The 27988-nt window shown below is 41.1% G+C and overlaps 1 protein-coding gene across 2 annotated transcripts; it reads left to right on the forward strand.

Annotated features, from left to right (window-relative positions):
• The first annotated feature begins 1682 nt into the window (after positions 1 to 1682).
• Positions 1683 to 27679, forward strand: IDH1 (isocitrate dehydrogenase (NADP(+)) 1). Of its 2 annotated transcripts, none has more exons than XM_036753372.1 (9): positions 1683 to 1983; positions 5827 to 5964; positions 9745 to 10036; positions 12975 to 13080; positions 17334 to 17511; positions 20833 to 20984; positions 23607 to 23747; positions 24494 to 24656; positions 26728 to 27679. In XM_036753372.1, the coding sequence occupies exons 2-9, from the start codon at positions 5843 to 5845 to the stop codon at positions 26816 to 26818; spliced, it is 1245 nt and encodes a 414-aa protein (XP_036609267.1). In that variant the 5' UTR covers positions 1683 to 1983; positions 5827 to 5842; the 3' UTR covers positions 26819 to 27679. The 2 variants fall into 2 exon arrangements, with proteins under 2 accessions (XP_036609267.1, XP_036609268.1); XM_036753373.1 differs by lacking the exon at positions 1683 to 1983 and adding an exon at positions 2592 to 2707.
• Positions 27680 to 27988: the final 309 nt, after the last annotated feature.

Genomic DNA, 27988 nt, shown 5'->3' on the forward strand with positions numbered 1-27988 from the left:
TACCTCCCCTCCTCCATTATGGAGCTATGCCCAAATCTTGCAAGGTTTGTAGAATAAATTTACTTTGTTTCTCTTAAAGATGTCTCTCCTATTATTTAAAAATTCTGTCCCATACAAGCACAAACCTGATTACAGTCTAGCTCATGGATGGGGATCCTTCAGCCTCCAGGCTACATGTGGCTCTCCAAGTACTCAAATTTGGCCCTTTGACTGAATCCGAACTTTGGATACAGGTTCCTCACCCCTGGTCTAGTTGTTGATTTATATTGGGTGGGGAGAATTTCCACACCATAAAATCATTTCTCATCAGAGGTTCTTAACTTTTTTTGTACCTTGGAGCTCTGGCAATCTGGTGAAGACTAGGTAAAAGCCTTCTCAGAATAATGTTTTTTTTTAAATGCATAGGTTTACAAAAGAAACCAGTTATATTGAAATAGTTCTCAAGATATTTAAAAACTATAGTCACAGAATCCCTGACATCTAGGAGGAATGTGTTCCCCAGATTAAGAACCCCTGATCTACATAGACCTACACAGATCTACAAGACCAAAATTTAAAAAAAAATAGTCCAGCACCCTCCCAGAAAAGAATGCTGTCTTCCTTTTTTTCCACAGATCAATTATCACTCCTCCAATTTTACTGCTACACAGGAAACTTCCTCTCCTAAACTCCATATTTTTCTCCAGCAAGGGACATACACTGGTTAAGTCTTTTGTTTGGGCCATTATGACCACAGTAATGCTTGGGTGAAGAGGGGTGGGTAGAGGTGAAGAAGGCAGGGGATGGAAATAACTGCGGCATCCCTTTTTGTATCGCTTCCTCCTGCTGATGAGTCTCTCCCGAACTACAGATGACAATCTAGTCTTTCCAGGCCCACCCAGGCTACCCTTTGCATCAGGCCCTAATAACAGTATTCAGTATATATACAGTATTGAAAATAAAAGCGGCAAATTTTCCCTCACCGTGGGAAAAAAGTGTGTCCCAAGAGATAGGAGACTTCTCTTAGGAGCAAGTCTACAATATTGTAGGCTCGAGTGACAATTGTGTACCCTCGTTTCCTTTGAGTTTACATATGTTAAGGGTTTTGGGGGCTTGTTTTCCTTTATATATTATTCATTCACCAAACATCTACAGTGTACCACTGTGCACCACCAGAGATAGAAAAAATTAAACAGTTCCTGCCCCTCAATACCTTACATTCTATTGTACACCTATACGTATATAAAAACGAACACAGGTAATGGGGGGCGGGGAGCACTAGGGGATGGGATTGGAAGACCAGAAAAGGCTTTGTGTAGGAAAGGTGGAATTAGAGCCCAGCTTTTAAAGAAACTTCAAATTGTGAGCTCCTTAAGGGAAGGTGACTGTCTTTTTGCCTCTTGGTGTATCCCCAGCGTTTAGCACGGTGCCTGGGTGCCTGGCACACTAGGTAGGTACTTAATAAACGTTGATCGGTTTGACCTTACTTGCCTAGGTTCCACTCTGTTTCTGTCTCCTTTGGTAAAACGAGACTCTTTAATGTCCCCACTACCCCGAAATCCTTGGAGCCAAAGGCCCGATTCCCTGCTGGTTTTGCTGAATTCATCCATTGGCTTCCCGGTGAAAGCTCCGGTGGTCCGATTGCACAGGGCCAGCCCCCCGAGATCGGTCGGCAGACCTCCCCTTCCCCTTTCTCCTCCCACGTCCCCGCCCCCGAACTGCTTCCAGACTATAGGCCCTGCATTGGCCCAGCTGCACCCCGGGACTAGGGGGAGCCGGATTGGGCGAAGGGGCGGGGACCCGGGAGGTGGGCTGAGCTGGGCGGGGCGGGGGGGGGGGGAAGGAGGGGACAAAGACTGGGAGGAGGAGGAGGACGAGGGCTCCAGCAGTCTCCACCTAGGCTCTCGGACAGGCGGCGGCCGAAGCGGTAACCTGCAGCCCCGGCGCTGAGCGTAAGCCTGAACCTTCCGGCGCTTCCTCTCCGTGGTAACTCGCCAGGGGCAGGTAATGGGGCATCAGCTGGGGTCACGGCTTCCTGCAACTTGGGGGCGGGGGAGGGGGGGTTGGATGCCGTGACTGAGGGGGGTTTCGCTTTGTTCTGGGCGGAGCTGGGAAGCCAATACCCCGCCAGCCCGCCCCTCCCCCTCCAGGCCTCTCGTGTTTAAAGGTCCTAGTGCACCCGAGAGGTTGGGCTGGGGGGTGGAGGGGAGGCCGCGCTCCCAGCGCTTCCAGGAATGAGGAACTGACCCTGCACTTGCCTAGCACTTCTTCCTTGCAACTTGCCAGGAATGCAGTAGATATTTATTAAGAGCCTGCTACATGCGAAGCATTGTGTCAAGCACCTACTACGTGCGATGCACTGTTTCAAGCTCCTACTACGCGCGATGCACTGTGCTAATGTCGGGATACAAAGAGAAGCATGTGCCGGCCAGACGGGAGGCTCATGCATACTGGGGACACTTTCGGGACTCACTAGACCACACTGGCCAACACCCCCGCACTCCTCGATGTGCGAGAACGTTCCCTCCTTCCGAATAGGCGCGGGGCCACGCCCGTGACCACACGAATGCACAAAGAGACATTCGTGTTCCCTTAACTCTTAACTGAAAAGTGCTTCTGGGGCTCAGACGTGCCCTTTGCGTACCCCAGACGAAGCTTGACTCCAGCCAGAGCTAGCAAGCCCACACGTAGAAACTTAACCTGATCTTAACGAGGGTCTTTGGAGCTGGTCTGTGATCTTTTCATTACTACCTTACATTTTGGGGGTGGATTTTTTTGTGCTATTTTTTTTTCTCTCAGGAGTGAGTGGTTTTGTCTTTTGCTTTTAATCTTGTATTGGGGTGGTGGGGAGGGATCTTTTTGAATGAATCAATGAGAACTGAGGTGTTGGGGTAATAATTGGTTGACTCAATATCCTTTAGGGTTTTGCAAAGGGCTTTATCCCATTTGATCCTCTCAACTCTCTGAGGATCAGCGCCCTTCTCATCTTACAAATGAGGAAACTGAGTCCGTGTACCATGGTCACATCTAATAAGTGGCAGAGAGAGGTTTGAAATCAGCTGTCTCCATCTGACTGCTAGTTCTCGGTTCTCACTGGTGCAACACCAAGCCGGCGATGCCATTGGTGAAGTGGCTGTTACCCAAATGGTGTGAATGGAGTCCTTTTCCGGTGCCTTAGTGGAGAACCTTCTTGAGGTGCTGGGACCAAAAAAAAAAGTGCTCGGTGGTTAATCCTCAAACAATGAGCTCTAAATAACTGTGTAATTTGTCTTCGAGTGGAATGAATTGCTGAAGGGCAGGGCAGTGGTGAGATGAAGTAAATGAATACCTCCACTGTTAGGTTTGTTTTTTTTTTTGGTGTATTTCTTTCTTCCAAGTGTTTTACCTGAGAGAGGCAGTGAATGTATGCTGTGAATAGAAAAGTATCCTCAAAGCCATCTTCTGACCCTTCTTGGCTATTTGACCTTGGGCAGTGCCGTCCCTGCAACTCTGTGGTTTGTGGGGCAGTAAGACTAAGCCTTTGCAGAGAAGATGCTGGCTGAGGGAATGAATTTTTTCAACCAGGAGTTCTTTATGTCAGTGGAATCACAGGTCCAGTTCCTATCTCTATTTTACCTGAAATTGCTTCACCAAATGGACGGTTTTTATCCTGAAACACCGACAGTTGCATAAAGGGGAGGCCTTGCACCAAATTCCCCTTCCAGAAAATAGCATGAAGGGCAGTAACAATACATAGTGATGATGAATTTATCCAATTTAGGATTTCATGAGCTTACTATGTTTAAATTAAAAGTTGCTAGTGGTCATTTGCATAGTGTTAGGCCTATAAGGAGAAACTGGGGACATTTTATCCAAATGTTGAATGAGATTGCTGTGGTCATTACAGGAAAAATATTATTTATTTGAGAAACACTTAAAATGTCAGTGAATGTTAGAATGACATTCCTGGTATTGTAATCTAAAAGAAACATAGTATGTAATGATTTGTATCAAAATTATACATTCTCTTCATAGTTAAAATAAGAATAAAGACAGTAAAAGTTTGAGGGAAAAGTCATGTAAAATTATACAGATAGGATATAGGATATTTGCCAGAAGTAATTCCTAGGTAGGAAGCCCTTCTGTATCACTGCAAGTGGGGGGACACCTTTTTTTTTCTTTTTGTAATTTACCATGAGAGACGTCTTGACTAAGCATCCAGAAGTTTGTTAAAGCCCACTGTCTCACAGTATGTTTAGAGACATAATTGGAACTCAGTTTTTCCTGACTGTGGCTGGCTCTCTGTCCTCTACAGTGAGCTAAGTAAAAGAAACCTAAAATGTTTCCATCTGACTTTAGCAAAGTAGAGAAAGAATATTGGGGGGGGCGGGGGAGGCGGGGGAGGCGGCCCAAGGGGGGGGAGAGAGAGAGAGAGAGTGTGTGTTAGTTTCACTGGTTTCACTGAGAAGGAAACATTGAACTTAAAAATACTCTCTGCTATTAACTATGCTTGTTGTTTAAGAAAAATTGCCTAGTCATTACTGTTGTGTAATAGCCATTGGGTCAAAGATCACAGTCCTTTAAATGTGCTAAGGAAGAGTATTGTTTTGTTTTGTTTTTTTTAATTTTCAAGTCAGAACAAACATAAAAGTGGGATGCAAAATGGAATTAAAATCATTTTTACAAATACTGCTAGTACTTATTATTAGAAGTAACTTTTAGAGATTGAAGATTCAAAGTGGACAGTTAGGCCCATTAGGACCAATGCTTAGGAAAAAAACAAGCCAGCTTTGAAGTTTTAACACCCCTTCTCATCTCCCTCCTTCTCTCCCACCCTCTACCTCCTACTGAAAATGTGGCCTTTTCTTCTTTGTTTAGTGGTTTATTTAATTTTGTTTAGTTCAGTTCATTGTTTTTATCCTGGTTCCTGCCCTGGAACCTTTTAAGAATTATTAGGATATCTTCCCTGCCATCTGAATACTTCCACTGAATATAGATGAGTAGAGGAATGCATCCTCTGTCTTTGGGAGCTGGGGTTTACCTTCTTTTTTAAAAGTGGACCGAGTACAGGTTTTGGAGTCAGAAGACCTAGGCCCCCCTCCTGGGTCTGCTCCCTATTCCTGGTGGTGTGAGTTCAAGCAAGTCAGAATTTATCTTTGGACCGTAATTGGCTTCTACATATGGGAAATGCTGAAATAGATGACCTCTAAAGGCCCATTTCTAAATCTGTGATCTGACAAACCATGAAAACCCAGGTTTAAAGACTTTTTTCAGGCCCCAGTGTTTTAAGAAACAGTAATCTACCATTTCAACTTGATTTTGCTTTATGGTTCAAACCTGTGACTTTATCTGTGTGGGAACTTTAAACACATACAGGTGAAACTTAAGAGGAAATATGTGTATGTATATGTATATGTGTGTGTGTGCGTGCATATACATACATGCATACATATATGCATATATAAATATATATGTAATCTAGTAACTGGCAGTTACAAATCCAGTAATAAAGCCTTGTTAACATGATTTCTCAGCCTCATAGCAGTCTTCAGAACAAAAGGAAATTACTCAAGAACTGGTAAAGGGTCATAGACTAGCTGACTGGCAGATATCTACACTTGTGCAGTAACTGCCTCATGGAAAATTTTCACTGTTGTGAAATTACCCAGATCTTCTTTACTTCAAGCCTAGTATTCAATTCATTGTACCATACTGGTGCCAACCTAATGCTATGCTTACAATAATATTTCTGTTTCTTAAAAGATCATTTTGAGTTGGTCTCAAAATAAAAAACATAATATGTTTTAGTCATTTTTATATTTTATAATGAAGTATTCTTGGAAATTGCTTATTCTTTCTTTTTTAAAGATATATTGAAAGCAACATGTCCAAAAAAATCAATGGAGGGTCTGTGGTGGAAATGCAAGGAGATGAAATGACTCGAGTCATTTGGGACCTGATTAAGGAAAAACTCATTTTACCATATGTGAATTTGGATCTACACAGGTAATTAATTATTTTTTCTGGTGGGTAGCTGGCTGACTCAGAAGATGCACAACTAAATGTGTCTGGTATTAGGATATTAGGATAGAGTTTCTGTTCTGGCATTGCTGTTTAAGATTCTGATGGAAAATTGTTGTTGTTTTTTTTCTGGTGGGATAGATGTATACAGATCTCAAGCTTCATTGGAAGGGTCACCTTGACATAAGAATGGAAAACTCCTCTCTAGAGTTCCTGTTTATGTTACAAAAATGGGGATAATAGGTCACTAACTGTGAAGGGAAAAATTTGCTCTTTCTAGGACTCTGGTGATGTGAGATGTTTTCACACATAAGTGGCTCTAGCTAGAATGATTTATCTTTTTTAGAGAACAATAGCTCATGTTTTGGAATGTTTGCTGCTTTTACTCCCATAGAGGAGAATAAGGTGGCAAACAAAACAGTCAAGTCAAAGGTATTTTTGTAAGACGTTTTGTCACCATTGGCTGCATTTTTGGTTACTCTACTGTTAGATTCCCTTGCCCCTTCCCTCTTGTATACCATTTTGTAACTGAGAGTGACCATGAGCCGAACCATAAAACCTAATCTCCCACCTTCAGGCACCTCCTGAAGAAATGAGGTAAAATCTTAGCTTTTCCCACCCCCTAGCCTCTTGTTCTCTGAGCCTGCAACATATTACTCCTCCCCACTGCTCACACACCACCCCCTCACACCCACTTTACAACCCTAAACATTCTTTAAAAGATCAATCTTGTCCATTCTGCCCCTTCCCCCGCCTCCCTTCCCAATACAGTGATCTCCTTGGATCTCACAAAGCACTTTGTTTGTACTTGTCTTCTGTGCTCCTGTATTATGGTTATTTGATCTTCCTACTAGACTGTAACCACCATGAAGGCAAATTTATCTAAACTTTGTATCTCCCCAGCACTGTATGGAGCAGATATTTAATAAACATTTGTTGAGCAACAGACATCTTTTTTCCTCCTGAGAACATAGTAAACACTACCACAATTGAACATTATTTTAGTCAAGTGACCATTAGTTAAAAAATTTGATTTTAGTCTAGTCACTAATCAGAAAGGCTCTTGGGGACCCTCTGCGTGTGTGTGTGTAATTCATTCTGCAAGTAGACACTGTTAATAATGTCTACTGTTTTGCAAGATACTGACAGTTTTATGTTGTAACCGCGAAAATAAGCAAATGCCTATATATCCAGTCTAATTATATAGGGCATCAGGCTGTTAAAAAAAAAACCCTTCTAATAGCTTTAAAAGGTATTTAGTAAACTCTTTCATGTAAAATTTCTAAGAGAATGCCTTGCTACACAGAAACATTTTTCCTTTGCCTATTGACTTTTGTTTAAATAATTTAAAAAATTTTTTAAATTATATTTTGAGGCTGTCTCCCCATCTTAGGCAGCTAGGTGGCTCAGTGGATAGAGGGACGCGAGGTCAAATCTGGCCTCAGACACTTAGTAGCTGTGTGACCCCAGGAAAGTCACTTAATCTCTGTTTGCTTTAATCCGCTGAAGAAGGACATAGCAAACCGCTCCAGTATCTTTGTCAAGAAAATCCCGCGGATGGTCATTGGCATTTCCACAGGGTCACGAAAAGTTGAACTTGACTGAACAACAATCCCATTTTATATGGTCTGTAAGTATATCAGGCAGGCCCTCGAGGGCCCAGTCCCACCCTGATTGACAGAGGACCTTTGACCTGTTTCCTACCTGGCCAGTTTTGTCCTTCCTTAGGTATCCTGGTAGCCTCCTGCTTTTTTAGGGCTCACCGTTGGTACTAGACTTAGTGTGGATACCAGTTGGGCTTTAGCCCGATTTTATCTCAAACTCTTCAGCTCAAGCAATCCACCAACCTCAGGGATTACAGTTGTGTTTTACCACACCTGGTTCCATAAATCCTCCAAAAAAGATCCAGCCAATGTTCTGAAGGGCATCCTTTTACTAAGCCAGGGGTAACAGAGCACCACTCAGATGACCATTCTCACCACATGACCAAGGAATAGCCCCTTTTTTTCTGGTCCTACAAGTCCTCAGTAACCTGTTTTATGCCAAGTTGTTCACCTGAGTGTAGGCACACCAAGGCAGCAAGTATAATGAGAAGGGTGGGGAAAAGTAGGCTGGGTATATGAACTTTAAATTTTTGCTGACCTAAAGATTTTTGTTATCAAAATGACTTTTCTTGTTTAATTAAAAAGCCATTGCCTTATGGTGATTTGTCATATGTTTTATTCAACTGACTTCTGATTTTCTTACTCAAATTACACATAAAAGAATAGACTAAATTCTGCTGTCTTACTTGAGGTTGGAACCTCAGGGGAGAGCCATGTTCTAGGGACAATGAAAACTTATGATACAGAATTTTGAACTAAATGATTTTAGTTCGTAACTAAGTGAAATAGAATGTTTTTATCAGTTGAGATAAAATTGTAAATAGGCTGCTTTTAGCTCAAGAAGATCAGAGGATGTGTTGTCTCTCTTGCCCAAAGTTAATTGAATTGTAAATTTAGAACTGGAAGGGACCTCAAAAGGTCTTGAAAATACTTTCTTTTGAAAAGTGGCTCAAAAGCGTCTCTGTGTGCATGGCTGGCCAATTGAGGCATTCATGAACAGGAACGTGTGTGGAAGCTGGAATGATGTGCTAGAGGTCAAAGAAGCGATTCCAAAACTATTTCCTTAAAGAGAAAAGGAAATGGCTATCCGTTGTCATCACTGATTTCCTTCACTTTGGACAGCTCCCCTGTAGCCTATGAGCTGTGTCCTTTAAGTATTGCCTGGCCTAGCCATCTTTGGTACTTTTAGCAGAAAAACCCACTCAGTGTCTTTTAAATGATGAATGAACTCCAGACCCAGTAGGTGGGTATAGTATAGACTGTGCCACTCCAGATATATGCAGAAGCCCTGGCAGTTACAAATCCAGTAATAAAGCCTTGTTAGCATGATTTCTCAGCCTCATAGCAGTCTTCAGAACAAAAGGAAATTACTCAAGAACTGGTAAAGGGTCATAGACTAGCTGACTGGCAGATATCTACATTTGTGCAATAACTGCCTCATGGAAAATTTTCACTGTTGTAAAGATAAAATGCCAACGTGGCTTACCTTTTACCCACTTTTTTTTGTTTGCTTTGGAGGGGGGAGGGCAGGGCAATTGGGGTTAAGTGACTTGCCCAAGGTCACATAGCTAGTAAATGTGTCAAGTGTCTGAGGCCAGATTTGAACTCAGGTCCTCCTGACTCCAGGGCCAGTTCTCTGCTCACTGTGCCACCTAGCTGCCCCCCTTTTACCCACTTTTTAAAAATTAAAATACTATTTAAAAGTATTTAATAATCATAATTATGGTTCTGTTTTGTTTTGGTATTCATATATAGAAAGGGTGAAAACAAAATCTTTTTTTTTAGAATTGTATTAGTTGCTTCCCATTACAAAGCCTACTCAAAATTCAGTGCTTCTTGGTTGGTCACTTTTAGGTTATACTGACTTTACAGCCTAATAGGTCTCATACTTAATTGGTCCTAAATGCAAAGTGATGGAGTAAAATACATATTTCTTTCACTTTACTAAGTAGAAGTAGAAACTGCCTCCTAGTATGTAACATCCATAAAGGCAGCTACTGTTTATTTTTATTTTTTTCTTTTGTCCGGCTCCTAAATAGTGCCTTGTACTATGTAAGTGCTTGTAATAAATGCTTATTGAATTTAATTACCATCAGTAATTTAAAGGTTCATCTGAAATTTTTGTCCTGCCTTTCCTCCTGGCACCCACTTCTGTCCCAAGCTATGACTTAGGGATAGAGAATCGAGATGCAACAGATGACCAGGTCACCGTTGATGCTGCAGAAGCTGTTAAGAAATATAACGTGGGCATCAAGTGTGCTACCATCACCCCCGATGAGAAGAGAGTTGAGGAGTTCAAATTGAAGAAGATGTGGAAATCACCAAATGGGACTATCCGAAATATCCTGGGTGGTACCGTCTTCAGAGAAGCAATCATCTGCAAAAACATCCCCCGGCTTGTGAATGGCTGGGTCAAACCAATCATTATAGGCCGTCACGCTTATGGGGATCAAGTAAGTGGCTTTGGTATAATGTCATTTTTGCCTAGTCTCTTTGTCTTTAGAAGCGCAGAAAAAATTCTAAGCATAGCCTATTTGCCTTCCCCCCTCTCCCAGAGGTAGTCAGGGTTAGGTGACTTGCCCTAGTGTCTTAGGCCAGATTTGAACTCAGATCCTCCTCACTCTAGAGCATTCTGTCCACTGTATCACCTGGATGCCTCCTGTCTTTCTCTTTTTCAGTTTTTCCTTATACCCACCTCAATTTTCTAAACAGGAATAGAGAAGAGAATTGGGGTCTCAGAGCTAGATGTACAGACACACTCATACAATCTTAACCTTTCAGCCTGATTTTCCCCAAATATGCTTTTCTTACCTTTCGTCTTTTATCAAGGTAATATTTAAAATGTCCTCTCTTGCATAAATTACCTGGTGGTTTTAAAAGCTCTCTCTTTAAGATATCACCTCTTGCTTAGAAAAACAATTTCGTTGTTGTCCTTTCTACAAGAATGGGACTATTGCCAAATTAAACAGAGAGCACATACTAAGCAAAATCCAAGTCCTCTGACAAAACTGGAGCTTTAGACTTTGACATAAAGTAAGTTGTTGGTTTAGATAGGTTTAAAGACCAGCCAGTAAAATATTCCTTAGTTTATAGTTGGCTGGGTGGAGATCTGTGTTGAAGGGGCCCGCTTCACTGCTTCAGTCCCTGTATGGGATGGATTAGCATCCTGCTGTTCCATGACCACAGCTTGCCTCTTAAACCCTGGCCAGTCATGGTAGGCTGTGGGCTGTAGCTCACAAGAGGCATCAGGCAAGAGATATGTGGGTGGATCAGTGCAGAGTATGCCTGCACAGGGAAGGACAGATCAAAACAAACTAGGCCATATCTTCGTATATGAAGAAGGACGTTCTTAAAGCATAATTGTGTGGCAGGTCATTTTACTTTGTTGTTCAGTCTGATTCTTCATGACCCCTTTGGGTTTTTTTTTTCTTTTACTGGAATGGTTTACCATTTCCTTCTCCAGCTCATTTTACAGATGAGGAAATTGAGGCAAACAGGGTTAATTGACTTGCCCAGGGTCACACAGCTAGTAAATGTCTGAGGACAGAATTGGCCTCATTACAAAACCCTCCTTATAATTATTGTTATACAATACAGTTGTATTGTTAGTCATTCTTTCATGGGTACATATCTTCTCCTTTAATGGAACTCTAATGGAACTCAGGAAGATGAGTCTTCCTTACTTCAGGTCTGGCACTCTATCCATGGCACCACCAGGAGAATCAGACATTAAATCAAGAATAACTTAAAACACATGCAAATGTGAGCCAAGCTCTTCTGCTTCCGTTTTTCCACTGGAGAAATGTAAGAAAGAACAAATACTTGTGAAATGCATTAAACCTCAGGATAGCGCTGTATTGGACGGTGTTCAGTAATTGTCATTAGGGGGGTGGCAGACCTATAACACTTGATTCTTCCTTGTTATCTCTGAAATTATCAAGAAATAGATCTAATGTCAGGTTGTTTCATCGCTAAATAAACAGATATGGCTGGTCCCTTTGGAAACCTGACATCTGTCACTCCATGACTATCTCTAGCTGCCCAGAACCACTAAGGGGTTCTGCTTGGAAGAAGTTCCCCTTGAAACAGCAGCTCAAATTTGTATAGCACTCTCCTATTTAGAAAGTGGTTTTCTTCATAACTACCTTGGGAAACACATTGTATAAATATAAATATTATCCCCATTTTACAAGTACAGAAACTGATGCTTAAGGAGGTTATTTGCCTGCAGTTACACAGGTATTAAATGGCCGAGCCAGGACTCAAATACAGGCCTCCCGCCTCCCAGGCCAGTGTCCTCTCTGTTGTGTCCCACAGGGCCCTTGTCTTCCTTGGGAAACTTGTGGTAGAACCCTAGAAGTACCACCAAATTATTCTACCACTGTTGGCTCAAGCAGTAGATACCTCATGTTGGTACTGGACTGTCTGATACAAATGTGCTCAGGCACCATCTTATACCAAGAAACCTTGCCCATGGTGAGAGGCAAGCTGATAGGATGGAAATAGCCCTAGATTTGGGCAGCTCTTTGACTCAGTGGACAGAATTCAGGACTCAGAACCAGGAAGAACTGAGTTCACATTCTGCCTCAGATTCTTACTAGATGTGTGACCCTGGAGGAATCACTTAACCTCTCAGTTGCCTCAGTTTCCTCATCTCCGAAATGAGGATAGTAACAACATCTTCCTCCCAGGGTGGTTCTGAGTATCAGAAGGGTTAATATAGCCACAGTAATTTGCCAACCTTAAAGCACAATGTAAATGCTGGCTATCATTATTGTTATCATTTAGAGTCAGAAGGTCCAAGTTCAAGTTAGTTCTACCACTGATTAACTGTATAACTAAACAAATCACTTGAGCTTTCTGAACCTTGGTTTCCCCATATGTATAAAGGGAAGATAATCCTGTTTGCCTCCTGGTACTGCCGGGACATTGATACTGTTTCTTCTTTTACAATGTGGACTTTCCCTCCCTTCTCTGAATGCCTATGAGTACTTCTTTTCAATACCATTCATTTGGCATCCATATACTGCCTTGTATTGCTAGCCATTCTTTCATATCTTCTCTTTTAATGGAGTATAAACTTCTTGAGGACAGGTACCATCTCTGATAGGTCCCCTACGCCCTTCACAGGACTAGGTAGTGCTTTGTACGTAATAAGTGCTTGGGAAATGTTTATTAGTGGTGATGTAAAATGGGGCTACCAAGTAGCTTTTGAGTATGTCACCTTTCTGGGCCTCAGGTTATCTATTATAAAATGATGACATTTAAGGAACATGAACATCCTCCTCACATAATATTCTATTACAATTTCTCAAGAATTCAAATTATAGTATTTTCATTTGGGGCTTATTGAATTAAATTCTCTCAGACCCTGTAATCTCTCTTAAATAGTACAGAGCAACTGATTTTGTAGTTCCTGGACCTGGAAAAGTGGAGATAACCTATACACCACGTGATGGGGGCGAAACAGTGACATATTTGGTCCATAGTTTTGAAGGTAGGTACAACATCTCAACGGGAAATGATACTGCTTTAAAAAAAGATAAGGTTAGTTCTGACTGTATCATTGGTTATATAAAAATTCATTATGTGATACAACTTGTAAGCCTTGTAGGGTCAATTATACAAATAAGTTAGTGTTTGTAGGACAGAAAATCCAGCAGGGAAAAGGTTATGTTGTGTCTGTGGTATCCTATGCATCACATCTATATAAAGTAAAAACTTTTGTGTTTGTATATTACTTTCACGTATTTATACACGTACATGTTGTCTCCTGTGATAGAATATAACATTCTTGAGGGCAAAGACCCTTTTGTTTTTGTCTTTGTATCATCAGCACCTAGATCAGCACATATTAAGTCCTTAACAAATACATGTTGATTAACTGAGGTGCTCATGTCCAGATAGATGATTTTACATGACAAGGGGAGGAGAGTGTGTGTGTGTGTGTGTGTGTGTGTGTGTGTGTGTGTTATATTTTAGGTGAGGATTTGAGACGATGACAAAAGCTGGGTTTTGCCTCAGTTTTCTGAATTGCCCAGACAGTTAATATACACATTAATCCATAAAAGTCCAAAGTACAGTCTACTTCCGTTATTCCATAGTCCACAAGTGATGAGGATTGGACAAAATACAAATATCTGTTGACCAGGTTTGTTCATCTAGGACCCTGTTTCTCTTATGAATCAATCAGTAAGGATTTACTAAGTGTCTACTATGCCCCAGGCACTATTACATTAAATTCAGTCTTTTCAGTTAACAAGCATTGATTTTCTTTCCTTGCCTCCCCCATTGAAAAAAAAAAAGAAAAAGAAAAGCAAAATCCTTGTTACAATTATGCCAGAGTCGTTTATCTTTACAATGTTGTTATTGTTTGTTGTTCAAGTTCTGATCACTTCATTCTATATAAGTTCATACAAATCTTCCCAGGTTTCTCTGAACCTGCCCCTCTCATTATTTTTTTTCTTTGTGTTTTTTTTTTTTTTTGCAGGGGGGTAGGGGGTGGGGGGAGTCAATTGGAGTTAAGTGACTTGCTCTTGGTCTCACTGCTAATAAGTGTCTGAGGGCTTAAATTCAAGCCTTCCTGCCTCCAAGGCTGGTGCTCTATCATCTGTACCACCTGGCTGCTCCCTCTCATAATTTCTTATGGCACAATATTCCATTACATTCATATGCCATAATTTGCTCAGCTATTTCCCAATTGATGAGTACCCCCTCGATTTTCAATTCTTCGCCACAACAGAAAGAGAATTGGCTCATGTTCTAATGAAGAGACAAAGAAATACTTATCAAAAATGTATAGCATAAACAGAAAGTCAATAAATACAAATTACAAAGTATCCACAAAAACCTATTAAGCTATTAAAGTTTAAGACTTCTCCGAGACTTTTGGGACACCCTGTGTAAATTAAACAAGAGGTAGTTTGGAAGGGAAGGAGGGCACCCAAAGTGTGGAGGGGTGATCAGAAAATGCTTCAGATAGATGATGGTGCTTGAGTTGAATCTTCAAGAGAGGGATTCTGAGGCACAGGTAAGGAGAGAATACCTTCCAGCCATGGAGCATGGAAATTAAAAGGTACAGAGATGGGAGTGTTGGGGGAGGAGGGAAAAAAAAGAAGGCCCATTTGGCAAAATGGAGGAGTCCAGAAGGGGGAATAATGACCTCTAAGGCTGGAAAGGTGAGTTGGGGCCGGTTTGTATGGGGCTTTAGAAACTAAACCTAAGCAGTAGGATGCCACTAGCATCTCAAGGTCAATGTGTCCTCGAACTGGATTTAGAATCTATTCTCCCTAAATCTGTTCTGTCTTCTGTGCGTGGTCCTCTTACTAGTAGCTGACATTTTCATGGTGTTTTCAGGTTTGCAAAGCACTGTGCACACATTATCTCACTTGAATTTCACAACCACCTTGTAACTGAGGAGTTCCAGGTATTATTGCATCCACTTTGTTTAGTATGTGACTTGCCCACCTTACCTTTGTAACCTGGCTTCCCTGGCTTCCTTTGTGACTCAGCTCAAATCCTGTCCTCTACTGCTGGTCCCTTCCTCTTGAGATCACCTTCCATTTACACTTCATGTATTTTGCTATATGCCTCGTTATCTCTATTCTTTTCCTTTTTTTTTTTTTTTTTTTGGAGACATTCGGGGTTAAGTGACTTGCCCAAGGTCACACGGCTAGAAAGTCTAAAGCTAGATCTAAACTCAGATCTTCCGGACTCCAGGGCCCGTGTGTTATCCACTATGCCACTTAGCTGCCCCCTGTGCCTCCTTATTTCAACTTTGTCTCCCCTATTCAAATGTGTGTTCAGTTCCTGACACTTAGTAAGGGCTTAATTAGTGCTTGTTAGCTGAGTGCCTGCTGCGCTGGGCAGTAACTGAGGAAGGATGTAAACCTGAGTCTTCCCTGACTCTTAGCCTGGTGCACCATCCATCATACCATTCTTCCTCTACTATTTATCCAATCTCCCATGTTCAGAATCTTGTTGGTTTAGTAAATAGAGTTTAGGGCTTGGAGGCAGGAAGACCCAAGTTCAAATCTGGCCTCTGCTGTGTGACTCTTGAGTAAGCCTCTTGACTTTTGCCTCAGTTTCTTCATTAATAAAATGGAGATAATCTAACTTGCCCTATATATCCCTTGTTTGTACATAGTTATTCGTCTCCCCCATTAGATGTTGAGCTCCTTGGGGCAAGGACTGTCTTTTAACTTTCTTTCTATCTCCAGCGCTTATACAGTGCCAAGCACATTGTTGTTGGTGTTCAGTCCTATCCAACTCTTTGTAACCCCATAGATCATAGCATGCCAATACTGTCCACGAGGTTTTCCTGGCAAAGATACTGGAGTGATTTGCCATTTCCTTCCCCAGTGGATTAAGGCAAACCTTGGTTAAATGATTTGCCCAGAGTCACATAGCTGGTAAGTGTCTGAGGTCAGATGTGAACTCAGGTCTTCCTAACTCCAGATCCAGCACTCTATCCACTGAGCCGTCTAGCTAGCTGCCTCACCTGGCACATAGTCGGTGCTTAGTAAATGTTTAATGACTGACTACCTCACAAAATTATTGTGAGGATATAATGAAATAATATTTGTAAAGTGCTACTGTAAAGTGTATTTGGGGGGATAAAATGAGATAATATTTGCAAATCTTAAAGTGCTAAATAAATCCTTGCTATTATTATCTTCGTCTCTTTCCTTTTCCTTCATTTCTTAACCAACAGGTATTGAGTAAGTAGACAACACCACTCTTCCTATTGCTACTTTTGTAGTTCAGGGTCTCATGACCACCAGGCTGGGCTATTACATTAGCCTTTCAATAAATCTTTCTGCCTCAATGCCCTCCCCACTAATCAGTCTTTCAAACTGCTTTAAGAATAATCTCTTCTTCATGTCATTCCTCTTCAAAAATATTCAGTGGTTCTCCACCCCCTAAATTTTAGATTCTTTTCCCCGGCATTCAAAACTATCTCTAATTCAGCATCATTTTACATTTCTAGACTATTTTGTCCTTGTCACACAATGTTGTGTATTATAGTTATATATTTTATGATCTTTTAACTAAAATGTAAGGTCTATGAAATCAGGGATCAAGCATATTGATTTGGTGCTTCCCCCTCCATGCCTACTACACAGCCAAAACTTAGTAAATTTTGAGTCAGAATTTAAAAGTTCAATGGAATAAAATTACATAAAATTCTATCTGTACCTTTCAGGAAACACAGGCCAGTTATTTCCACTAATTAAAATTTCTGCTAACTACTGAGTTTCCAAACCCCACAGGAAATGGAGAATATTGATTCAATTCTAGTAACATTGGTATTTGTCAAAGGCTGGGTAAGATTTATGACTCCAGAATCAAAAATATGAAGTCATATTACTATGCTAATGACAGGCTAGAAATTAACGTTAACCTTTGACGTGGAATCTGTTTGCATTTCTGTGTGACAACTTTGTCTTCCCTAGTGTCACTAGGAGACTTGCCCAAGTGTTCGGTTGTTAAGAATGGTGATTTTTGAGAACTGAAATGAGAATTATGTTTGGTGTAAAATTGGCTTTCTTCCTGCCAGAGCTGCTTCTGAGCTTGTGTACTATCCAGAAGGCTTCCACTCACAAGCCTGGCTGGAGAAAGCCAGTGGCCAGATGACCAGGAACTAGAAAGTTCTTAGAAGTAATTGGGCAATTTTTACAGGGCTACAGCCAGACCTTCATTTGTAGTGGTCTTTCTCACCTCGGCCTCTCATGTTCTTTCTCTCCACAGACTGTGGTGGTGTTGCTATGGGAATGTACAATCTTGACCAGTCAATCAAGGATTTTGCTCACAGTTCCTTCCAAATGGCTCTGTCTGAAGGCTGGCCTCTGTACATGAGTACCAAAAACACTATTCTGAAGAAATATGATGGGCGCTTTAAAGACATCTTCCAGGAAATATATGACAAGTAATTAGAGCAATTTCTTTCTGTTTTTATAAGTCCGTGCCTTTTGCAGAGAATATGTCTTTATATTCTGTTGCCTTGGGGAAAAGACAATGACATCCTCCACTGTCACTGAAAGATTCAACAGTATCAACATTCGTTAAATGTTTATGAAGCAACTGCTTGCTTGACATCAGGGTGTTACCAAATTTTGATAAAACCCAATGCCTGCCCTTTCTGAGTTCTGTCCAGTGGGGAGATAAGAAACAAACACAGATAAATTATGCATTAGAGAACTGCAAAACAAAGAGCTTTATGAGGTTAAAAAAAGATGGGGTTTCAATAAGGCTTTTATATAATAATAAAAATAACTAAAATTTATATAGTGCTTTAAGGTTTGCAAAGCCCTTTACATATATTAACTCAATACCTTGTGAGGTAGGTTCTGTTATTAACCCCATTTTACAGATGTGGAAACTGAGACTTCGAGGTTAAGTGACTTGTCTAGTGTCACCCAAATAGTATCCTGGCAAGCACCTAATTCAGGTCTTCCTGACTCCAAGTCCAGAACTCTAGTTGGCTTTTGAATTGAACTTTAAAAATTGGGTAAGATTTCAATAGACTAACACTTCATGGAGTAAGAGCATTCTAGGCATAGGGAAATAGAATACATAGTGTGTTTGGGGGCAGAGACACTTTGGATAGAGCTTGGAATATGTAGAATGAGACAATAAGAAAGAAGACTGAAAGGTAGGGTGGTACCAGATTATAGAGGTCCTTAAATGCCAGGCAAAGGAGGTTGCTTCAAGTGGTAAAGAACCCTTGGAGATTTTTTAATAGTAGCGTAACTCGATCCATGCATGAAAAAGAAAGATTATTCTGGCAGAAGCACGCAAGAGGATTAGACTGGGAAGGCCTTCTAGGAGATTATCACAGTATTCCAACAAGTGGTAATGAGCATCTGTACGAGCGTGGCTGTAGTAGGAAGAGAGAAGAAGGGTTAGGGACAAGACATTTTTCACAGGTAAAAATCAGTGGGCTTTAGTAACTGATTGAGTTTGAGAACTGAGGGAGAAGGAAGAACCAAAGTGAAGTCCAAGATTTCAAAGCTGAGATTTGAATGGATTAGAGTTGTCAGGCACCATGATACTACGGATACTAAAAAAAAGGCAAAAGACAGATCCTGCTCTCAATTACTTTACAATCTAATGGGACCACTGCGCTAGCCTCCTGATTAGTCTTTCTCTTCTGTAGTCTGTCTTCCACACAGCTCCAAAAGTAACATTTCTGAGCAGCTAGGTGGCACAATGGATAGAGCACCAGCCTTGGAGTCAGGAGGACTTGAGTTCAAATGTGACCTCAGACACTTGATGCTAGCTGTGTAACCCTGGGAAAGTTACTTAACCAAGATTGCCTGGCAAAAGAAAAAAAAAGTGATATTTCGAAAGTACATGTCTGACCTTGTCACCACCCTACTCCAGAAATTCCAGTGACTCCTTGCCTCAGAGATAAAATGCAGATTCCCGTTTGGCATTTAAACCTATCACAGTATGGCTCCTGCCTACTTTTCAAAGAATTAGAGTTGCTTTGGGTGTATCCTGACTTTTGACTTGGATGACTCTGGAGGATAGAGTGAGGCTTGATTTTGTGCAGCTCTGCCTCACTTAAATCCGATTTGCATGCCAGTCAAAACATCACCTCAGGATAAACAACCACAGCCTTAAAATCAAAACATCCACTGTCTTTTTCAGAACCTTGTTTCTTATTAGTACTTTTTGAATGAAGCATATCATTAGCAACAGAAAGGTATTTCATAGTTTTGAAGTGCCCAACTTGCCTGGGACAGCCTGACTCCATTCCTGCTGAAACTGGAAGTTTTGTGATTTTTAAATTGACTTTGGTGACAGTGGCAATAGATACATCAGTAGCCTTATCTTCATCTGGCAGTTGATAGCTGTCCTGCTTTCACTTAGGAATATCCCATAAGCATTTCAGTTGGAACATGGCCCCAGACAGAACACATTTTCTTGCCCTCAATCCCTCCTGCTTTAAGTTCCCTACTTCTTTCAAGGACACCACCATCCCTGCCAGCACTCAATTTCACACCCTCAGAGTTATCCTGGACTCTCCCTCCTCAATCCCTCACTCCTTACCACCACATCAGATTAGTTGGCAACTTTTGTTGATTCAGCCTCAGCATTCCTTCCATCTGTTTCCCTTCTTTCCACTCACACACACATCTTTCTTCTCTGTAATCTGTCCTCCACACAGCTCCGAAAGTGATATTTCCAAAATACAGGTCTGCCCATGTCACCACCCTACTCAGGAAAGGAGTGACTCCCTCTTGCCTCAGAGATAAAATGCAGATTCCCCTGTTTGGCATTTAAAGCCCATCACAATATGGCTCCAGCCTACCTTTCAAAGGCTTATTATATTTTGCTCTCCTTTCTACCCTCCCCGTCAGTCAGTCTGACCTTCACACTGTTCGTGGTATCTAACATTCCGTCTTCCTACCTTTTCACAGGTTGTCTGTCTCCCTTGCTGGGCTGGATTCCCTCCATACCTTTGCCTCTTAGAATCCCTAACTGCACCTCTTCTGCAAGGGCTTTCCAGATCCTCCCTACCCCAGAGTAATTTTGGGGTGCTAGCACACCCCAAAATTCCTTTGTGTTTTATATCTGCTTTATATCTCCTCATATTACTTCCCTAAAAGAAAGTAAAGCTTTTCCTCAAGTGCAAGAACCATCTCATTTTTTGTCTCTTATCTCCAGCACCTCACACGATACTTGACATTTAGTGGGGCTTAGTAAATACTTCTCAAATGAATGAGTGAATATATCAGTTAATCCACCCTATAATATTGGCAGAATGGCTTTTATTGTCCCCACTTTACTGAGGAAGAAAAGTGCTTACCATATAGTGAGCTGGAATCACAGGCCTTCCTTACCTGTGAAAGTCATTGGTGTTCATATGTGGTACTTAGAGAAATTGTGTGTGTTGACATTTTATAGTGACTTGACATCTTTTTCCTTTGTCATTGAGAACAGGTTTTAGTAGGAAATACCTACAAAGTGGTATTTTGACTACTTTCTCCCTTTCAGTATTAACATGTTGCCAAAATAAAATACCCTGGGAAAATCCAGATTGTTGGGTATAATAAAGGAATAGGACTGATGGCAGCATGGTCCAACTCAGAAATGCCATTCTCAGTTTTATAACTGGAATACAGGGCAGCCGTGATTAAGACATTATTTTTAACTCAAGTCTCCTTCAGTTTTCCCTCAGGGGAAGACACAGACGTATCCTTTAGACCTGTAACTGGACTGTCCATTTGTTGTTCCCCAGGCAATACAAATCCCAGTTTGAAGCCAAGAACATATGGTATGAACATAGACTCATTGATGACATGGTAGCCCAAGCTCTGAAATCAGAGGGAGGCTTTGTCTGGGCCTGTAAGAATTATGATGGTGATGTACAGTCTGACTCCATTGCGCAAGGTAAGGAGCTTCTGAATAGCACGGGCAAGTCTCAGAGTACATAGAATAAATGACTCTGGGGCAACAGATAAGAAGTTTGTTTTAGTAGTCCCCCAAAATAGTCATAGACCAAAAAAAGGAAGAAGCCATTCTTTCATCCTATTTCCACCAGGCCACTAAGCCTTCAAACAGCATCATTCCAGGCCATGATTGGTTTTAACTGGTGGTTATATTGTTTTGGTTGGCTAGCTTGCTGCTGAGTTAGTACCACAACCAGATAGTGATGGCGTATAGGTCTGGAGGCATTTCAGCCAAACACTACCATCCCCACTGCCACCTCATTGATAATTTCAGTAGGTTCATTGGGACAAAAAAAAATGCACTTCAAGTTTAGCTTTAAGACCTAGGGATTCAGTGGGTAAAAGAGCATTCCTGATTACAGAAAGGCCAGAAATAAAGCACTTCAGCACTTAAAGATACCACAAACTTAATACCAGTCATGGGAACCAAATCAATGGAAACTTGATTCTGCTGATTTTTTTTATGGTGGTAAGGTGTTTTGAGTTTCAGATACCCCCAAGCACCTAGAAAACAGAGAATCTCGCACAGACACGCGCACATACATACATAGAAACATACATACATACATACATACCCAGGGCCTTCAGTGTGCTTTGCTTTTAGCCAGGAGATAATACTATTTATCTCTCCTTTTATAAGAGTTGAACATATATCAGTGACACAAAGTAGAAAGCAAAATTTACTAAAGGCCCTTTAAAAAAAGATAAGATGCCAAAATGTATTCCAGCTAGGTCTTTTCCCCTTATGCTGATCCCTGAGTCCTCATTAGTGTGATAATTAGCACGGGTGAATGGAGTTTTGTCCCCAGAGTGGTGACGTTGAAGTGCCACTGCCTTGGCTACACAGCTGGGCTTCTTTTACCATAGCATCCCACTCCCAGGGCCTGCCTACCCCCAAAGCCTCTTGGGACTACACCCACTGTCAACCTATGCCCTAGACTACCGCCATATGATTCCTCAACCTTTATTCTCCACATACATACACACCTGTAGCAAGACTTTTGTCTAAGTTATTGGTGTTAGACTCAAGTAGATATGGGGCCACTAATCCACTGCAAACTAACCGTGCAAACTGCATATTGACTTAGTTTTTAAATGCAACATCTCTTTTATTATATTTTTATTGATTTTGTTAAATATTTCCCAATTGCATTTTAATCTCGTTCAGGCTACATTTGGGAGTATTGTGGGACACGTGGCCACAGGCCATGTGTTTGTCACCTCTGCTGTCAGTCACCTTGCCTCCCCCACTGAATTTGTTCCAGCTGCAGTAACTCTTAGTTATGTTACACCAGTTATACCAGTCCATTCTGAATGTTAGCAGGATTAGAAATTGCATTGGGGGTCCTTTGTAAGAGGAGAAATGAGATTGCATGAAAGTATTTTGTTTAATAATCAATTATTCTATAATAAAGCTGTATAAAGAAAACTGTTCCCTTCAAACAGAGTGTTGGATAGTGATTTAATAGTAATTATTAGTGATTTAAACAGTGTATGAAATAGTAGATTTAATCATTAGTAGTTTAAGGTCTTTAATGTAGCAAGAAAATTATTACTGAGGCAAGCAAGTGCCTTTGAGTCTTGCCTTTGTTTCAATCAAGAGTCTTTGATTGAATCAGGAGTCTTTGATCACCTGCTCAAGTCATGGGAAGGCCTAGATCACATGGGTTTGAATCTCATGGTTTTGACACCCTCTGACCCTGAAGAAGTGTATATATGCTCTGAGGTTAGCATTTTGCTTTGAGAGTTCACTCATTGGAGGAATGTTCATGTGATTTGACGAGATGAGACTCTGGGTAGCCGTTAAGGAGCCCCCCTGGCTTTGAAAACCCAGATGTTGGTGCTTCTTTCTCTGGTAATTATGTATGTATTGCTATGGCCAGACAGAAGCCCTGTCTGCTGATTTGCTTATTTGCTCTGTTTATATAATTTCTCCTTTTAATTTCTGTTTGTATTTTCTCTGAAGTTCAGGGTGCTGACTTTTTCCCTTGAACTAAGTGAATGATATATGTATGCTTAATAAAGTGAGATTGTAAACCCCTTAAAGTTGCTTTCCTTAGAAAAGCAGATCAAAGAACCTATGCTAGCAGCTCTCCTGTGTGGTGATATTATTGGCCTTATACCTCCACAGCAGCTGCTAGCAGCATTGTTGTTACGGTAGGTTCTTCTCTTCCCGCCCCACCCCCCTTTGTTAATCTCTTTGGGATACAGACCTCATAGTGGTATTACTGGATCAAAGAGTATGCACAGTTTTATAGCCCCTTGGGCATACTTCCAACTTGCTTCCCTGAAAGACTGGATCAGTTCACAAAAAGAGAACAATTCTTGAGCCTTCTAACTTTTGCTGTATCTAAATGGCTTACCCTAGTTATGGTCTTATAAGTCCCGGTATATCTATGAATATCATTAGCAGGACAGTCATTGACATGGCAAGGGGATTGATTTGCTCTGGTCTTTTTATATCCTTCCCCCAACTCTCTCCATCTTCCTACCTCTCTTAAACCAGGGGCTCAATGAGACTATTTCAAGATGAACTTGACACCCTGTGCTTCATCACTTACAGGCTATGGGTCCCTGGGAATGATGACAAGTGTGCTGATCTGCCCAGACGGCAAGACAGTGGAAGCAGAGGCTGCCCATGGTACGGTAACGCGTCACTACCGCATGTACCAGAAAGGTCAAGAGACATCCACTAATCCAATTGGTAAGATGCCCTTTGCTGTATTTTGACCAGAGAGAACTCTGATCTTAAAATGGTTCCTTATTGTTGCTAGACTCTTTGTACCAAGTTGTCAGCATATCCCTGACTTAAGTGTTACTTTATCCTAACCTTTGGACTTTGTCCCATGTCGTAAGAACTCTTTTAGCTGTTCTCTTGGCATTGACTCATTGTCCATGTCTCTATGGCACGAGTTTCTATGGTACAGCATGTGAATGAATGAATGAATGAATGAATGAATGAATGAACAAGTGCATGTATTTATACACACATGTGCACAGAGAATTGTTAACGATCATGCGTCTCCTATTTAGCATAAGGGGACATGAAGCTAAGCATCTAAATGCCACGTGGATATATTCTTCCATTCCACTTTCAAGGTCAGCTCTAGCCTGAAGAGAAGGGACAGATGTAGACAGTGTAAGGGAGAGAGACTCACCTCTGCCAGCTCATTATATACCCCAAGTGTCCAGTATCAACTACCCCAGGGAGGAACATGCACTGCTATTGATAAGATGTTCCAGTTGAATCTTAAACCTCTCTTAAAAAGAAATCTCATTTGTAATAATGTATTTGAAATTTTAAGTTTAATTCTTTGTGGGTTTTTCTTTCATGAGCCTTTTTAAAGGTTGGTGTCTGATCTTTCTTAGGCAGTATTTTAGACTTACATGAACTATGCCACATCTAAGCCCTTCTATTACTAAGCCTTACTTTATTCTTTTCTTCCCCAGCCTCCATTTTCGCCTGGACCAGAGGGTTAGCTCACCGAGCTAAACTGGATAACAATGCAGAGCTCAAGACATTTGCAACAACTTTGGAAGAAGTTTGTGTTGAGACCATCGAGTCTGGCTTCATGACCAAGGACTTAGCTGCCTGTATTAAAGGTTTACCTAAGTAAGTATGAGCACTTGTTTTCTCTGTTGGAAGTGTTGCCTTTCCTGAAACAAAATTTGACCGGGAACATTAATGTTTATTGAAATTTTATTGTTATATGATTGAAAGGCAGAATGGTTCCAAATCCTGACTCTCTCACCCACACCTTTGTGATTGTAGAGAAGTCATTTAATCAGAGCCTTAGTTTCTTAATAAGTAAATTGGGGGCTGCGGGGCTAGGGTAATGCCCACCCTCCTTATTTCAAATGGTTGTTGTATAGATCCAGTGAGATAATGAATATGAAAGTGTTCTCTAAACTGTAAGGTTTAGACAGGAATGGAAGAACCCCAGCACATTGTATGGACTCCTTGTGGTAGAATTATGGGAATTCATAGAAATTGGTACACCCACTTCATTGAACTCACAGATGCCCCGGAGTATGAGGTGTTAACACTAAAAAAAAATGCACTGTGGTAGTAAGGAAGCAAACATTTATTAAGTGCCTACTGTGTGCATCAGACTAAGTGCTGAGAATGCAAATATGAGCAGAAAGATAGTCCTTGCCCTCAAGGAGCTTACTGTCTAGTGGGAAAAGACAATACTCAAAAAATAGCTGAAAAATGTGGGGGCCAAGTACAAAGAATGGGGAGGTGTAAGATAATGGATGGGGGGCTGGCACAGTTTAAGTTCAGAAAGTCATGATCAACTCTGGGAGAGGAGTAAAGGCAGTTTATCCTGGGGCCCTCCACAAAATGGGGGGTCCAGATTGAACTCGCCAGTGGGGAGGCAGGCCTTGCAAAGGGATATTCCATGGTGAGAAAACTGCAGAGGTGGTAGGAAGTTCCAGGGTGAGGAGGACACAGGCCCTGAGGGAGACTCCAAGATGAGATAGTAGTAGAGGCATGGTTTTAAAGTCCAGAAAAGGACCAGAAGGGAAAATACCAGTGGTAGTACTTCCATACATTTTATTTATTTGAAAAACGTCTGGTGGCGAAATTCTGCTTAATCACATCTATCATCAGAGGGAGATGGACCTTAGCAAAACCTCATTAAGCCTCTCATTTAGCGGGTGAGGAAACTGCTAGATTTTCTTAGCTATATAAGTACAGGATAACTCATTTAATACAGCCTTCTCATTAAGTGGGTCTGACATTAATGCCTACCGAATAGTAGTTGAGTATGCGTACCACATAGTACATAGTACATGAGTATAGTACCACTTAGTACATAGCACTCTATTAAGGACTTGCTTGCTGATGTCCCACATTCATCTCATGATAGAAAATGTCACTATCCTTTATCCCCAAGCCTCCTTCTCGGGGAGTTAACAGGAATATAACTAGAATCCTATTCTGTAACAGAGCAAGTCTGAAATTGTTTGAATGCCAACAATAATGTGGGGATAGCCAACCACTGAGTCTCTTTAATTAAAAAAAAAATCTTACAGTGGCAGTAATGAATTTTCAAAATCATCTTATCACTCCTGCATTGAGGTACAGAGCAACCTTTTGCAGAAAACAAGTACTTTGCTTTTGAGGTTAGGCTCAGGTCCACTGCACTGTTGGAGCCAATAATTGGAATAGAAGTGTAAGCCCTGTAATGGTTTCAAGGATGTGGAAGAACTTCCTGGCACATGAATGAAAGGGTAGTGGGGGTGGGCTAGAGTATGACAGCCAAAATAGAGGTGTCCCTCGGCCTCCGAGGTTGGGACCATTACCTTGCTGAACTGTAGCTAGACAATAGATTGCTTTGACTGAAAGGGCAAAGAAGCCTAGCATTAAGGTGGAAATAAATCAGTCTCAAGTGGTGTTGCTTAGAACCCGGCTCTCTAGAACCGGGAATAGTATAGTGACCAGGCATTTGGTCTGTCAAGTGCTGGGGATACAAAGAAAGGCAAAAGACAGTCTGCTAGAAAAGCAACATGAATACAAGAATGTACAAACAAGATACAAGAAGGATAAATTGGAGATATTTTGCAGTGGCTTTGATCCTAGGGATTTTTTTTCCTACTCCTTGAGGATGTTACCACTCTATAACTAAATCTCACTGAATGTTTTGGGTTTTGTTTTGTTTTTTTTCTTCCTCCTTTAGCGTGAAGCGATCTGACTACCTGAATACATTTGAGTTTATGGACAAACTCGGAGAAAACTTGAAGTCCAAGCTAGCTCAGGCTAAACTTTAATACCTCATCTCTGCTCAACAAAGAGGCTGCCTCGTGGAGTAATTAGTTTCTTTGGGTTACAGTTTTTCTCTATGACACTCAAGTTTTAAATGAAATCAATTTCATAATTTCTCCAGATGATAAGTTATCTTTCTGTGAGTTTACAGCCTTTTTTATACGGCTCCTGTAGTTAACTTCCAGTCTGCCTGCCATGGTTAATGCGACAGGAGACCTTTTTTATACAGCAGCCAAGGAATTACTTTCTTACTGATTGTGTTGTTGTCATCATCGTCCTCACTGTCACTTTTCCTTGTCCCCAGACGTAGATGACCAAAATCAAGAATATTTAATACAAAAGGAGAAACGGCGGCCATGGTACTGTGTTGTAAAATCAATTATAAATAAGTCCGAACACTCCTCCCTTTCTGGCCCTGTTTGTGGACCAGGTCACTGGATGGTTCTGATATTAGCAGATATCGCATCATGTGAAAAGTAGGCCTGACCAAGTGAATTTCTATATGAATCAGGAACGAAAGCATGACCCATAAGGAGGGCATGTCAAAGCTTCTTTAGCAGTTGTTAAAGAGCTTTTGTTGAATGTTTAAAGCTGTAAATTTTGTTTTTTTACAGGGCCCACATGACTTAGGATTCTAGAACAATGGTTGCCCTCCTTTCCTTATGTGGTGCAGTAAATATTATTCTGCCAAAAATGGCATATTTCTCCCAGGTGCAATAAAACAAGCTGCTTTTTTGGACCCCTTCAGGCCCGTTTGTTTCTTTTGTATAACTGTGATGTTTTAGAATTATTGTTAAACACTAATTTCACCCTGGTCTTTGTCGGAACTGTAATGTAATTTTGAATTAAAATTTAAGTCCTGGTAACATGTGGTCATTGCTACTCTGAGTCTTGAAGAGTCCCAGGAATACAGTTGCTGAAAACTATATTTGATATCATAGAAGTCATCATGCTGAGAATACCTCAGTAAAGTTGTTTTCCCTAGCCATTTGCCCCTCAGCCAGTTCTATACTGAATTCAGAGGAAGGAAGCCTATGAATCCTGGGTCCCCCATAGGCTGGTTTCATTTCACAGCCAGGAAAGAGAGGGGTGGGATGAGACTGAAATGATTAAATCTAGTATTAGATTAGGTTCAAAGATGTGTGCGTACGTGTGTGTGTGTGTATGTATAATCT

Source organism: Trichosurus vulpecula, chromosome 4, assembly GCF_011100635.1.
Source record: "Trichosurus vulpecula isolate mTriVul1 chromosome 4, mTriVul1.pri, whole genome shotgun sequence".
Lineage (NCBI taxonomy): Eukaryota > Metazoa > Chordata > Mammalia > Diprotodontia > Phalangeridae > Trichosurus > Trichosurus vulpecula.